We start from the raw sequence: 14,878 nt of genomic DNA, 5'->3' as shown, positions 1-14,878 counted from the left end.
GGATCACAGTAGAAGGTCTCTGACAGAGTGGAAGAAAAATGTAGAACAAAACGTTGTTATGTGCCATCGAGTCACTTGTGACTCATAATAACCTTATGTACAAGAGCCCTAAACTCTATCCTGTGCCAACCTTATTGTCTCTGACACGCCTACCCCCGTTTCCCCAGTGACTGAATCAATCCATCTCATTGAGGGTCTTTTGCTCTTGCACTGTTCTTCCATCCTCCCAAGCATGATGTCTCTTCTCCAAGGACTGGTCCCTCCTTGAAACATGTAAAGTATGTTAGACGGAGCTTCAGAATCCTTGCCTCCAAGGAGCAGCCTGGTTTCACCTACTCTAGGAAGAACCTGCTTGTTCTCTTAATAGTCTGTGGTATATTAAACACTCTTCTCCAGCACCACAGCTCAAAGGCATTAGTTCTCTTTCTGTGATCCCTAGCTCTCTGATGCATAGCAAGCAATTGTGAAGACTGTGACCTAGGTCAGGCACACCTTAGTCTCCAGACTGATGTTGTTGCTCTTCAGTACTCTGGAGAGGTCCCCGACAGCAGACTTTCCCAGTGCAATTCGATTCTTAATTTCCTGGCAGCTGATATACCAAGAGTGTTGATTGTGAAGCCAAGCAAACTAAAGCTGTTAACAATCTCAATCTCTTTACCATCCATCCTGATGCTGCCATTTGACTCAGTGGTGAGAATCTTTGTTTTCTTGATGTTGAGCTTCAATCTATATTGAAGGCTGCAGTCCTTGACCTTCTGCAGCAAGTGCTTCAGGTCCTCCTCAGTTTCAGCGAGCAGGGTTGTGTCATCTGCATAATGTAAGCTGTTGTTGAATCTTCCTCCAATCCTAATGCCACATTCCTCCTTGTACAGCCCAGCATGCTTCTTGGATGATCTGTTCTGCATACAGATTGAAAAGGTATGGAGCAGAACACACCCCTGGCATACACCCTTCCTGTTTAGATTCATAAAACAGATCACACTAATCAGGCAGTTGTTGATAGGTCACATTGAGTCAACTGTGACTTACAGTGACCCTAGGAACAAAAGATCTGAACCTTCACCTGTGCTGCATCATCTTCATGAACCTGATATGCTTAAGGTCATTGTTGCAATTACTGTGCCAGTGTATCTTCTTGAGGATCTGCCTCTTTCTCTGACCCTCCACATTTCCAAGTCTTTTTCTAAGGGCCCTTCCTGACAATTTGCCGAAAGTATGTGAGATGAAGTTTCACTGTCCTTGCCTCTAAGGATCATTCTTCCAAGACAGACTTGTTTGTTCTTTTTGACAGTCCTGGAATATTCAGCCTTCTCCAACACTGCAGTTCAAAGGCATCGATAATTCTTCTGCTAACCTTACTTATTGCCAAACCTTCAGATACATGGTAAGCAATTGAAAATAACATGTTTCATTAGTCGCACTTTAGCCTTTAAACTACATCCTTGCTCTTTAGCACTTTGGAAAGGTCTTGACTGCAGGTTTTCCCCAACACAACATGTCTTGATTTCTCCACTGCTGTTACCATGAATGTTGATTATAGATCCAAGTAAGGAGAAATTGTTGACAACTTCAGTCTTCTCTCCATCTGCATGATGTTGCTTGTGGATCCAGAAGTGAGGATTTTTGTTTTTTTTATGTTGAGATGTAATCCATGTTATGGAGACTGTAGCCTTTGATCTTTTGCAGCAGGCGTCTCAAGCTGTCTTTACTTTCTGCAAACAATATTATGTCATCTTCAAAACACAGGTTGTTGATAAGTCTTCCTCCAATCCTGATATCACATTTTTCTTCATATAGTCCAGCTTCTCAAATTATTTACTCAGCATACAGATTAAATTGGTATGGAGAAAGGATACAAATATAATGCAAACTTTTCAACTATGAAAATTGCCTTAGAACAAAGAAAGGTAAAAACAAAGTAAAGAAATACATAGTGGTCTGATGTTGTTATGTGCCATCAAATTGTCTGTGACTTAAAGCGACCTTGTGTACAACAGCTCTGAGGCCTGTTCTATCCTGAGCTGGACTGACTTCTGACACACCTACCTTCATTATCCCATTTACTGTGTCAATCCATCTCATCCTGGATCTTCCTCTTCTGTTTTGTGCCTCCACTCTTCCAAGCCTGATGTCCTTCTACTGGCCACTTGCCCAAAATATGTGAGATGGAGCTTCAAAATCCTAGCCTCCAAGGAGAAACTTGTTTTCAACCTTTCCAAGTTAGAACTGTTTGTTCTTGGTGATCCATGGGATTTTGAATACTCTTCTGCACCACAACTGAAAGGCATCAATTTTTTTCCTGTTATCCTTAGTCATTTTCCAGGTTTCTGATGCATAGCAGGTAATTGTGAAGATCATGGCTTAATTCAGGTGCAGCTTAGTCTCTAGACTGACATCTTTGCTTCTCTGGAGAGATCCCTGACCACAGAATTTCCTCTTAAAATTTGTCTTTTGATTTCCTGATTGCTGATGCCAAGGGTGGTGTTTGTGGAGCCAGGCAAACTGAAGTTCTTAACAACCTCAGTCTCTTCTCCGTCTATCATGATGCTGCCCATTGGTGAGAATCTTTGTCTTCTTGATGTTGAGCTTCAATCCATATTGAATATTACAGTCCTTATCTTTCTGCAGCAGATTCTTCAGGTCCTCCTCAGTTTTCAGCAGGCAATTTTGTGTCTTCTGCATATCGAAAGTTGTTGACAAGTCCAATCCTGATTTCAAATTCCTCCTCATAAAGCCCAGCCTCCCGAATGATCTGTTCTGCATATAGATTGAAAAGGTATGGAGATAGACAAATATGAGATATCATCTCACCTCAGTAAAAATAGCAAAATTTAACAGAACAACAAGCAACAAATGCTGGTGACGTTGTGGAGAGACTGGCACCCTCATTCACTGTGGGTAGGAGTGCAAAATGGTGCAACCACTATGGAAGGCTGTAATGGCGCTTTCTCAAAAAGTTGGAAATAGTAATACCATTTGACCCAGCAATTCCACTACTGGGAATATACCCCAAAGAAACCATAACTGCCACCCAAGCAAATATATATGCACACCCATGTTTATAGTGGCTTTGTTCACAATAGCAAAGAGTTGGAAAGAATCTAAGTGCCCATCAACAAACAAATGGCTAGAGAAGTTATGCTGTATTCACACAATGGAATATTATGCAACATTGAAAAGCAAAGAACTCATGAAATATTATACAAAATGAATGACCATGGAGGACATTATGCTGAGTGAAATATCTCAGTCACAAAAAGACAAATACTGTATAATGCCCCTGTTGTTACAGAATAGGACTGACATGGTAGTTGTGGGGGAAACTAAAAAGAGGAGATAAATAATGTACACGGCATTGAAATAGACGAGGGAGAGAACTGTATAAGAGGAACATATGATTAGCTATATTATTGGCATGAAAAGAATCCAGAATAAGAGCTGCACAGTAAAGTACTCCGGGGTGGGGAGGGGACTGTATAACAATGAAAGAACTTTTTTTCCAAAGAAAAATGTGAACTTGTGGGGAGGGGGAACGGGGAGAAAAATGTGTAATAATGAATGCATGGATATAAAAAAAGTATGTTTAAACTTGTTAATACCAAATAAAGTACACGTTTCTGTAAAAAAAAAAGAAAGAAAAGGCATGGAGACAGGATGCATCCCTGACACACTCCTGTACTGATTTTGAATCATGCAGTAGGAGTTTCTTTGCTCTGTTGTCACTACTGCTTCCTGGTCAGAGTATAGGTTTCACATGAGCACAATGAAGTGTTCTGGGATTCCCCTTGTCTTCAAGGTTAGCCACAATTTGTTGTGATCCACACAGTCAAATGCCTTTTCATGGTCAGTAAAACACAGACAGACATTCCTTGCGTACCTTTTGCTTTCTGCCAAGATTCATTAGACATTGGCAATAATATCTCTAGTGCCACAACTTCTTCTAAACCCAGCTGTATTTCTGGTAGTTCTGTTTTGATTTTGGATAATCTTCAGCATGATTTTGCTTGCTTGTGATATTATTTGGTAATTTCCATACCCTGTGAGGCCACCTTTTTCTTTTGGAATGGGAATAAATATGGATCTCTTGCAGTCAGTTGACCAGGTAGTTGTCCTCTGTATTTCTTGGCACAATTTGGTGAGCACGTCCAGGGCAGCGTCTGTGTGTTGAATATCTAGTCTGATAGAAGCTGCTAAAACCCCTGAGACTAGCTCTTAGATACTCTTCAAGCCTGGAACTCTCACCTGTGACTTAACATTGAGAGCAACAACAGTCCTATATGAAAGACCAGGGAGAAATCAACTCCCGAGAACAATAAACTGTGCAAGACTAAAGAGCAGCATTTCCCCAGGAATAAAGTTTAGAAGGCAGAAAGAAATAGGAAAAATGGACAAAAAGAGATGAGAGATGGGAAGTACAGGGAAGAAGTAGAAAGAGTTTTCTTACAATGTCAGATTTATAATAAGTGTCACAGTAAGTTGAATGGAAGACGAATTTATAAACTTTCACTCAAATTCAAAATTGGATAAGTTTTTTGGAAACTGTTAGGTGTTCTTTTTCAATATAAATTTAACCCTTACATTTGTCACTGCTTTACCTTTTGGGTAGTATAGAGCAAAAATTACGTGTATGAAAAGTATGTCATACTTAGAATGTTGCAACAGTTCTAACAATTAGAAGCCTTTGATGGCACACTAAAGTTTCTTATGAAAATTCTTTTCATAGACTGACTCAGAATCTCTTCTAGTCTTACTGTTTTTATTTGCTTGAGTGTCTTCATAGGTCTTCCACCCATATTATAAGCAGTCTAGTGAACAGACTTTAATATCTATCCATTTAGTAAACAGGGTGGAGATAAGAAATTCACTGATTTTAATGGAGCAGAGCAGCTGGTGGATTTGAACCATGTGCTTTTAGGTTGGCATGCAGTTCTTACCGCTATAGTCCAGCAGAGTTCAAAGAAGTAAAGGCATTTGCTTATATTTATATTTTAAAGATTACCTTTAAAGACTTGTATTGAAGGGACATTTGTGTTACTTATAAAATGAATATAGTTCAAATGCATCACTAGTAAAAGGATTCTTTTTATTACATGAATTTTTCAGGGATTGGTTCTTTAATTGTACCATTTGATACTTTAACCTTACTAGTTATCTAGCAAAGTCTAGTTGAGAGCTATGAAGAGCATGGGGAAGGAGTATAGAAATATTGAAGGGAAATGTTGGGTCACTTTCTTATTCAAGATCATTTGAGAGGAATGGAAAGCCCCTTTGAGTTGATGGACATACTGTTTTTAAGGTTCAGCATTCTAGGTGTAGAATGTAGAACTATACAAATGCAGTAGAATTGCATGTAGTTCTGCATGTAGAACTATATAAATGCAACTCCCCTGCTCAGGTCAGATGTTCTTGCAGGAAACTAATAACTTTGTGGTGGGTGGTGAGATGGTAGATTCTGAGCCACAGAATTTCCGGAGTGTTGGACTGTACTGAACCAGCCAATATGATATGGCCAGATACCTTTGAGGAATAATATTATCAGAGTATAATTGTTGCAAACTTTGTTGTGGTCTGGTTCTGAGAGAAGGAGTGAAATTGCATGCATGAAAAGGTTTTGCAGCGTTACTGAGAGTCATGTAGCATTTCTATGAAATTCTAGAAGTAGATATTAATACTAGTTAATCACAGTAGAACATTTGCCTTTTTGAGGAAGGAGCCCTGGCCAGAGCAGTCTTTGAGCCTGCAGCTGCTAATTGAAGGTTGGTGGTTAGAATCTTAACAGTGAGAGAAGGTCATGACAGTTTGTGTCTGTAAAGATTTACAGCTTTCAGATAAAACACAGCTCTAACCTTTTTCTGGTCTGGAATCTGAAAGACCAAGAAATTCTTTTACTTCTAGAATATTTTTAGGATAAATGTGAAGTAACTAATATAAAAAGAGCGGTGGTTGTATAGTGCCTAGTGTGTTGTGCTGCTAATCTAGAGATTGGCTGTTTTTATTCCTCCAGCTGCTGTGCAGGAAAAAAGATGAGCAGCTTCCTTCTGTTAAGATTTCACTTCAGCCGGAATCACTTTTATGGCAGTGGGGTTTTTTAAAGTTGTGGAAGACACAGGGAAGTTTTTTTGTTAATTATTTTTACATCTGTTAAAGTTATATAGGTAAAGCAATTAAAGAGAAAACAAACCAAAGAGTATAACATTAACATTTGCCCAACGTTTTATGGAAATACAGAATGATTCAAGCATACTACTAAGCTTCTTTCCATAGGGGTTATATTTTGGAAATAGAGGTAAGCCAAACAATCTGTTTCATGAATAAGAGAAAATAAAATATAAGAATATATAAGAACATAAATATGATAAAACTTCTTGCCATTGTGTTGACTCTGACTCACAGCAACTTATAGGACAGAGTAGAACTGCCCTATAGGGTTTCCAAAGCTGTAATCTTTATGGAAACAGATTGCCTTACCCTTCTGCTGATAGACTGCTTGGTTCTGACAGCATATATTTTGGTTAGTAGCCAAATTCTTTAACCATTGTGCTTCAAGAGTTCCTATAAACACAATATAACCTATAACCTTAATAGCTTTATTGAAAAATAATATAATTACCTTGCAGTTCACCCAATTTACTTATGTTTAGTATATTCACAAAGTTGTGCAGCTGTCAGCACAATTTGTTTTACAACATTTCATCACCTCCAAAAGAAGCCCTGCCCATATTAGGAGTCACTTCCCATTTTCCAGAAAATCACTAGCCCCAGACAACCACTAATCTACTTGTATTTCTGTGGATTTTGCATATTCTGCACATTCCAAATAAATGAAATTATATGTTCTTTTGCGATTAACTACTTAACAAACTTTTAATTGTCTTCTTTATTAGATTTTAAGAGTTATTTATTCTAATACAAGTTTCTTACTAGGTATGTGATTTGCATAACTTTTATTATGCTCTTTGTTATCTTTTCATTCCTTTGATGATATCCTTGGTTGCACAAATTAGAAGATAGATTTTGGAGTCTGATTTAATCTATTTTTTTCTCATTGTTGCTTGTGGTTTTGGTACCATGTCAAAGAAAGGTTTTATTAGCCTCAGCTCACTTTATTTTTTCTGTTTTAGTTCTTTGGTTTCTGTATGCTATGTATTTTGAGTCAGTTTTTGTGTATGATGTTGGGAAGGAGTTCAACTTCATTCTGGTACATGGAAATTCATTCTTGTATGTGAAGATCCAGTTGTCCATTTGTTGAAGAGACTGTATCTTTCCCCTTTGAATTTCTTGGTGTCCTTTTGAAGATTAATAATAAATGTAACGGTTTATTTCTGGACTCCCAGTTCTTTTGCATTGACCAGTATATCTAACCTTGTTTGTACCATACTATCTTGATTGCTGTCGCTTTTTAGAAAGTTTTGAAATTGTGATATCTGGGCCCTCCCACTTTATTCTTTTTCTAGATTGTTTTGAGTATTTTAAATTCTTTGTGTTTCCAAATGTATTTGAGAGTTATTTTGCTAAATCTTGCCAAAGAGTCAGCTTGAATTTTGATAAAAAATATGTTGAATCTTATAGAGCAGTTAAGAGTATCACAGTTTTTCACCCTGAAACCTACAGTGTCCCTTTTCAGCAGGAAGTAGCTAAGAGAATACACCATCCCCTTTTCCTTATGAATCAGGGTGAAGTCTCTCTCAGGGAGGAGTGATAGGGAATGGCAAGGGACACACTGACAAAGGAGATTAATCAGAACTGGCTTTGACAAGCACTGTGGCAATTGGACAATTAAAACAGACTTTCAAGGGGGGGGGAAAAAGAAGAATGAACTGGGGAGGAGGGTAGAGAAAATAGTGCAACAATGAATGAATGAAAACCCCAAATCTCTGTAAATGTTCATTAAAACTAATAAAATTTAATAATTAAAAAAAGTATTACAGTTTTAACAATATTTTCTATTTATGAACAGAAGATGTAGTTTCACTTAGTTAGATCTTTATTTCAATACTTTTTTATTTTTCAATTTATAAGTTTTATATTTTATTCTTTTTGATGTTGCATACAAATAGAATTGTTTTCCTAATTCTGCTTTCTATTATATATTACTAGTGTGTGTTGGAACGGACTCATAGCTGAGCCTCTAGTGGGTTTTCAGAGGCTGTATGTCGCACGAGACTGCTCATCTTTCACCAGCAGTAGCTGTTGTTATACTATTGAGTCAGAACTGACCCACAGCTGACCTTCCAGCAGTTTTCAGAGACAGTTAATTGTACCAGAGGTTACCCATCCTTCTCCCACAGAGCAGCTGGTAAATTTGAACTGCATGCCTAAGGGTTGCGGTACAACTCCTTACTACTTAGCCATCTGATCTGCCCACAAGTCAATGGAAATACGATTTCTATTTAAAAAAAAAATTACTTTTATATATGGACCTTGTGTTCTGCATTCTAATATTTCTTTGTGTTTTCCGTAGGATTTTGAACATACAAACCAGATCATATAATCTGTGAAGAGATAGTTTTACTTTTCTTTATAGATGCCTGTTACTTCTTTTTCATGCCCAACTTCCTGGTTATAAACCCAGTACAGTGTTCAATAGAAGTAGGAAGAGCACACCACTTTATTACTCCTGATCTTAGGAAGAAAGCCATTATAGATGATATTATTTGTGTGGTTTTCTGGATCCCCTTTATCAGGTTGAGGACATTCCCTTCTATTGCTGATTTGTTCAGGGTTTTAATCCTGAAAGAACATTAGGTTTTTGACAAATAAATACTTTTTCTGAAATAAATTACTTTACAAATGACTATTTTTTCTTTTTTTTCTTATCTACAGAAATTGACTTGCATACCAAATGTGTGGTGGATGTAGATGCAAACAAGGTTATTCTTTATCCTGTAAATACTAATCTTTCCAAAGGAGATGCCAGGTAAGTTAGAAACAATGCTTTGATCCGTACCGTTTTAAATGACTGGAAGTCACAGTGATTGCTGTGTTGAGTACACTGTAACTAGCGTTTGTTCAGTGCTTATTACTTGCTTTGGCAAATACCAAGAAAATAGTGATTTACTGCTTTTTAGGATTATGCATATTAGTTAAAGAGGCCAAGTTGTGAAATATGGAGTGACTAAAGGCGACTCGATGGACATAACAGCAAGGGCCTAAAGGAATGTTAGTAATTGTGGGAGACTCTCAAAGAAGAATATAAGCATTAGATGATGAAGTAGTTGATAAAGACTTCTTGAATGAGATGTTGCTGGCTGGAGGATATGATGTATGCAGGGGAAAGTGGGCTAAAGAGAAGGTGTTTTAAGTTGTTCCTCAACTTGAGTGGAGGTTTTTCCTGCTAAATTCAGAATCTGTCAGTCAGAGACTTTTTAACACAGCCTTCCTCATGGAGGCATTCTGGTAGCCCTCTGTAAATACCACTATAGCTATAGTTTATACTCCATAATTTTTAGTCCTAGGTGGTACAGATGGTTAATGTACTCCACAACTAACTGAAAGGTTCAAAGTTATAATCTACCAGAAGTAGGTTAGAGGAAAGGCCTTGTGATAGACTCCAGAAAAAAAATGAAAAAAATGTGATAGGCTTAAAAAAAATTAAAAAAAAATCAATCACTGAAAATCCTGTAGAGCAGAGTTTTACTTCGACACACATGACACTGCCATAAGTCAGTCACTGATATGATGGCAAGTGATTATTAATTTTGTGTATCTGTGTAACTTACTGTATAATAGAGAACTATATATTAAACATGAAATTTGCCATTTTAATAATTTTCAGGTATATAATTCAGTGGTATTCATTTCATTCACCATATGTGCAACTATCTTCCTCTTAAACTTTTTTAATCCATTGAACAGAAGCTCTACCAATTGAGCAATAACTTCCTATTCTCCCTTTCTTCATTCCTTGCTCACTGCTACTTGTTATATAGACAAATCTCTATACACTAACCTTTTCTAGATATTTCATATAAATTGAATATTACACTGTATTTCTTTGGTGTTCTGGCTTATTTTACTCATGGTGCAATGGTTAAAATGCTCTGTTGCGGACCAAAATCTGATTGTTTGAACCTACTAGTTGCTTCTTGAGGGAAAGATGTGGAAAAGATTTTTATAAATAACAAATGTTGTTTCCATAAATATTTACCACCTTGGAAACAACACGGAACAGTGTAAGTCTGTGGATTATAACAAATTTTGGCTAACATTGAAAAGAATGGGACTCCCAGAACTCTTAATTGTGCTCACGTGAAGCCTATACCGAGACCTCACCAAAGTGCTGAAGAGACTGCCAAGAGGACCAACAAATATGTCTTGCAAAAAGGTGCAGCCAGGCTCGACTCCAGCTGTGAGTGGCCACTCTGCATGCCACCAGCCGTGACTCTCCAGGCTTCTCACACCAGACCCAGGACCTCTGCTCTCTGACTTGGAACCAAAGAGAGCCGTAACCAGCAATGCAGGGTTGGTGCAGACCCAGGAGATGAAATGACAATGTCATCCCTTCAGAAAGCCATGGATCTTGTGATGATAGATACTGAGGAGGATAAAGCCAAAAAACTACAGGGAGGCCCTCCGGCTCTACCAGTGTGCTGTGGAATATTTCCTACACGCCATGAAAGTGTAAAGCGCATAGAGAGCAGGCCAAGGAAAACCTTGGAGCCAAGTGCATGCCTTACCTAGACGACATCCACAAGCTAGCCTGGAAGACAGAGGGCTACTCAGGTGCAGATGTCAGCATCATCAAGTGGGACTCCCTCATGCAAAAGTTTAGTCAGCTATACACTTCAGAAAGGCCTGTGGCCCTTCCCACACCAACTCTAGTACTATGATTGATAACCTCCTGTTTCCATGCTCATCAGGTGACCCTGGGGCCAAGGAGATGACTTGGGTGGATGTGCCTAGCGACAGACTCAGAGCCTGTGCTTTGCATGTCAGTCATGCTCCAGCCTTTGACCACTACTTAGCCCACTGTGAATGCAGATGACCTTCTGAAAGTGAAGAAGTTCTCAGTGGACTTTGGACAAGAGAGTTAAAAGCTTCTTCACCTGGGTAATGGTGAAGGTGGGAAGCTGACTATGGAAATCCACAGTACTCCCCAGGCTGGTGGCCAGACAGATCTCTCCTTGTCACACAGCTTCCCCTCTACTGTTTGGCTGCCAGTAGTGGGCAGGCAGGAGACTCCCTGGCTGCAGAAATGCTGAAAGCATCTTTTTTTTAAAAAAAAAAAAAAGAAAAAAGAAAAGGCCTTTAGTTTCCCTAAATTCCCTTGGACTTTTGTTTACAAATAAAATCACCTGAAAGCATTTTGGAAAAAACTCCCAACAAACCACACCACTAAACTATAACCAGGGTGCTCGTTGAGGGCAAAGCTAGTAAAAAGATAGTCTTAACATAATTTGCTCATTTTATTAAGAGGGTCAGTCCTTGGAAAAGAAGATCATACTTGGAAAGGTAGAAGATCAGTGAAGCGGGGGAAGGTCCTCAATGAAATGAGTTGATACAGTGTCTGTAATAGTGGACTAGAGTGTGTGAGAGATGATGAGGATGGCACAGGATAGGGGAGGCTTCAGATCCACTCTTTGTAGAGTTGCTATGGATTGTAGTTGACTTGACAGTACTTAACAATGATTCACTATTGCTAGTGATTTGGAATTAGTTTGATATAATAGATTTGGAGACTGTTGTTTTCGTTTTTCTTTTAACATGAGGTTTTTTAAGTTCATCCATGCTGTAGCATGTATTAAACTTTTTATGACTAAATAGTGTTTGTTTCATTGTATGGAAATAATGTTTTGTGAATGCAAAATTGATAAAATGCTTGGGTTATTTCCACCTTTTCCTAATTATGAGGAATACTGTTAAGATCATTGATGTAAAAGTATCTGCTTGAATCTCTGCTCTTCATTACCTTTAGTATAAATCTTGGACTGGACTTGCTAGTCCATCTGGTGTGCTTTGGTGTAGAGCAGTCATGCTGCAAATCCAAAGGTAGGTGGTATCTACAAGGTGCTCTATGGGAGAAAAATGAGCATTGTCTTCCCTTGCATCTTAACAGCCTCTGAAAATTCTCTGGAGGATCAGTGGTGAGTTGATAGTGACTCTTTGGCACGTGACAGCAATGCTTTGCCTAACTTTTTTAAGGACTTGCCAAAAAGGACTTGTTTTCTGGTAAACTGTGTTGTTTTCTATTTTCACCTGTAGTGTACTAGGGAGGATTCCATTTCCCCCATATCTTTCCCAAACTATGAACCTTTTGGTTGGCAGCTAAGTGCTAAATCATTGTGTCACTAGGACTCAAGGACAAATTGTTAGGTGCTGTGAAGTTGGTTGTGATTCACAGTGACTATACGTACAAAATGAGACCTGCTGGTGAAACCACTGTGGAAGGCAGTATGGCGCTTTCTCAAAAAGTTGCAAATAGGGATACCATTTGACCCAACAGTTCCGCTACTGGGAATATACCCTAAAGAGATCATAACTGACATCCAACCAGATATATGCACACCCATGTTTATTGTGGCTTTGTTCACAATAGCAGGGAGCTGGAAACAAGTTAGGTGCCCATCAACAAATGAATGGATAGAGAAGCTGTGGTATATTCACACAATGGAATACTATGCTGCATTGAAAAACAAGGAACTCATGCAAAATTATTCAAAATGGGTGATTCTGGAGGACATTATGATGAGTGAAATATCTCATTCACAAAAGGACAAATACTGCATGGTGCCACTGTTGTGAAACAGGACTGACCTCGGGGTTGGGAGAGGCTGAGAAAGATGGGTTCAATAATGTGTATTGCATTGAAACAGATTAGGAAGAAAACTGTTTAAAAGGGATATGTGATTAGATATTTTTGTCGTGACAGGAGTCCAGAGCAAAGGCTGCATAGTAGAGTGGATCTGGGGGAGGGTTTGTAAAACAATGAAAGAATTTTTCTTTTACTTTTTCAAGAGGGTAGTGTACTAGGGGGGAAAGTTGGGAGGGGTGAAACGTGCAACAATGAATGAATGGAAACCCAAAGTCTCTGTAAATTTTCATTGAAATGAATCATGTTGTTGTTGTTATGTGCCGTCGAGTCGCTTGCGATTCATAGCGACCCTGTGTACAACAGCCCTAAACTCTGCTCTATCCTGTGCCACTCGCACTGTCTCTGACACGCCCATCCGGATTATCCCAGTCACTTAATCCACCTCATAGAGGGCCTTCCCCTCTTTTGCTGTCCCTCCACCCTCCCAGGCATGATGTCCCTTTCCAAGGACTGGTCTCTCCTTTCAACATGTCCAGAGTATGTTAAAGGGAGCCTCAGAATCCTTGCCTCCAAGGAGCCGCCGGTTTAACCCTTTTCAGGATGACTCTTTTTGTTTTCCTAACAGTCCATGGTACCCTCAATAAAGTAAAACAAAACAAAGCAACAAAAAAAACCCAAAATGAGACCTGCCCAGCCCTGTGCCCCCCTCATAGTCTCTGCTGCGCTTAAACCCTTTGTGTCAGTCACTGTAAACCTGTTTTATTGAGGATCTGACTCTCTTTCATTGACCCTCTACTTTTGTAAGCATAATGCCCTTTCCCAGGAAGTGACCCCTCCTGATAACATGTCTAAAGGATGTAGATGTATAAAAAAAATTATTTTGGGAGTTTTGATTTCCCTTTTTTCTCCCTGTCTTGTTTCTCCTCTCTTGGATGTTTTAGGGCTTTTAGAATGTCCAGTCTAGATATCATTGCTCTATGTTGGAACGTGGGTGTCTTCATTATCTAATGCTGCTGCTATAAGAGATACTACAAGTGAATGATTGTAACACATTTATTCTCTTAAAGATTAAGAGGCTGGAAGTTCGCGTTCAAGGGACTAGTGCTAGGAGAAGGTCCTCTGTTGTTCTTGCGTGATTGCTTGGATGTGTTTACTTTGTTGGTCCTTGTCTCCTTTACCATTTTTAGGCTGGGTGTTCACTGGGACCGTCTCCAAGCCCCTACAAGGGCCTTCATCTCAAAGGATGTACTCTGCTCCTCACAGTTCTTTCTTGGGGCGGCTGAGGTGTCCTCGCTTGGCTAGTTTTTACCTCCCATTTTATTTCTGGTAAAATAAGAAGTGTTTCAGGTCAAAGCTTAGAGAAACTCTCTTTATATCTGATCATGGTTGTGTCACATTTCACCTTTAATTCTCTTATGACTATTTAGTTCATCAGATCATGGAGGATCATTACCCTGTTCCCATACTGTATCATAACATGCATATATTTTGGAGGACACAATTCAGTCCATGACAGTAGATAATTCTGAATAAAGTTGGAGGCAATAGTGCCTGTGGTAAAATGATCGCTGCCATGAGAGAATGGGTTTGACAACCACTAACAATAAGTATATGGTTATCTACCCATGTTCCTTATTAATAAAATGTTTTAGTTAAATATTGCCATAAAGCTTATTACTGAAAATGTGTAATGGCTTGAAAGAACAGTAATCATTTATTAGATCATGGATTCTTTGGGTCAGAAATTCAGAAAGAGCACAGTGGAAATGGCTTGTTCCAGCTCTATGACATCTGAGGCCTTGCCAGAAGTTGAAACCTGGGAGCTGGTATCAGCTGAATGCTCCTTCTCCATGATCTGCTAGTTGATTTAGCCAACTACCTGAACCAATCTTTGTTGGAGCTCTATTCACAATCTAGTGTCAGGGTTCCTAGGACAAACATCCTGGAGAAAGAGAATACCTGGCCCAAACATGGTTTCATTTTTATTTATTTATTTATTTACATTTATTATTAATTTCCATTAAAATTTACAGAGACTTTGGATTTCCATTCATTCATTGTTGCACTTTTCTCCCCTTCCAACCCTTCCCCCTAGTACACTACCCTCTTGGAAAAGTAAAAGAAAAA

General features: G+C 38.8%; 1 protein-coding gene across 1 annotated transcript in view; it reads left to right on the top strand.

The window, feature by feature from the left end:
- KIF13B (kinesin family member 13B) overlaps nucleotides 1-14,878 on the top strand; it is a 326,452-nt gene that overhangs the window by 17,564 nt on the left and 294,010 nt on the right. Inside the window, exon 2 of the mRNA XM_006884878.1 lies at nucleotides 8,824-8,917. Within this exon, the coding sequence (XP_006884940.1) occupies nucleotides 8,824-8,917 (94 nt within the window). The remainder of the gene's footprint in view (nucleotides 1-8,823; nucleotides 8,918-14,878) is intronic.

Source organism: Elephantulus edwardii, unplaced genomic scaffold (genome assembly GCF_000299155.1).
Source record: "Elephantulus edwardii isolate Elephantulus edwardi_28Jun2011 unplaced genomic scaffold, EleEdw1.0 scaffold00038, whole genome shotgun sequence".
Taxonomy (NCBI): Eukaryota; Metazoa; Chordata; class Mammalia; order Macroscelidea; family Macroscelididae; genus Elephantulus; species Elephantulus edwardii.
The sequence above is the reverse complement of the archived record's forward strand: the minus strand, read 5'-3'. Positions and strand labels throughout refer to the sequence as shown.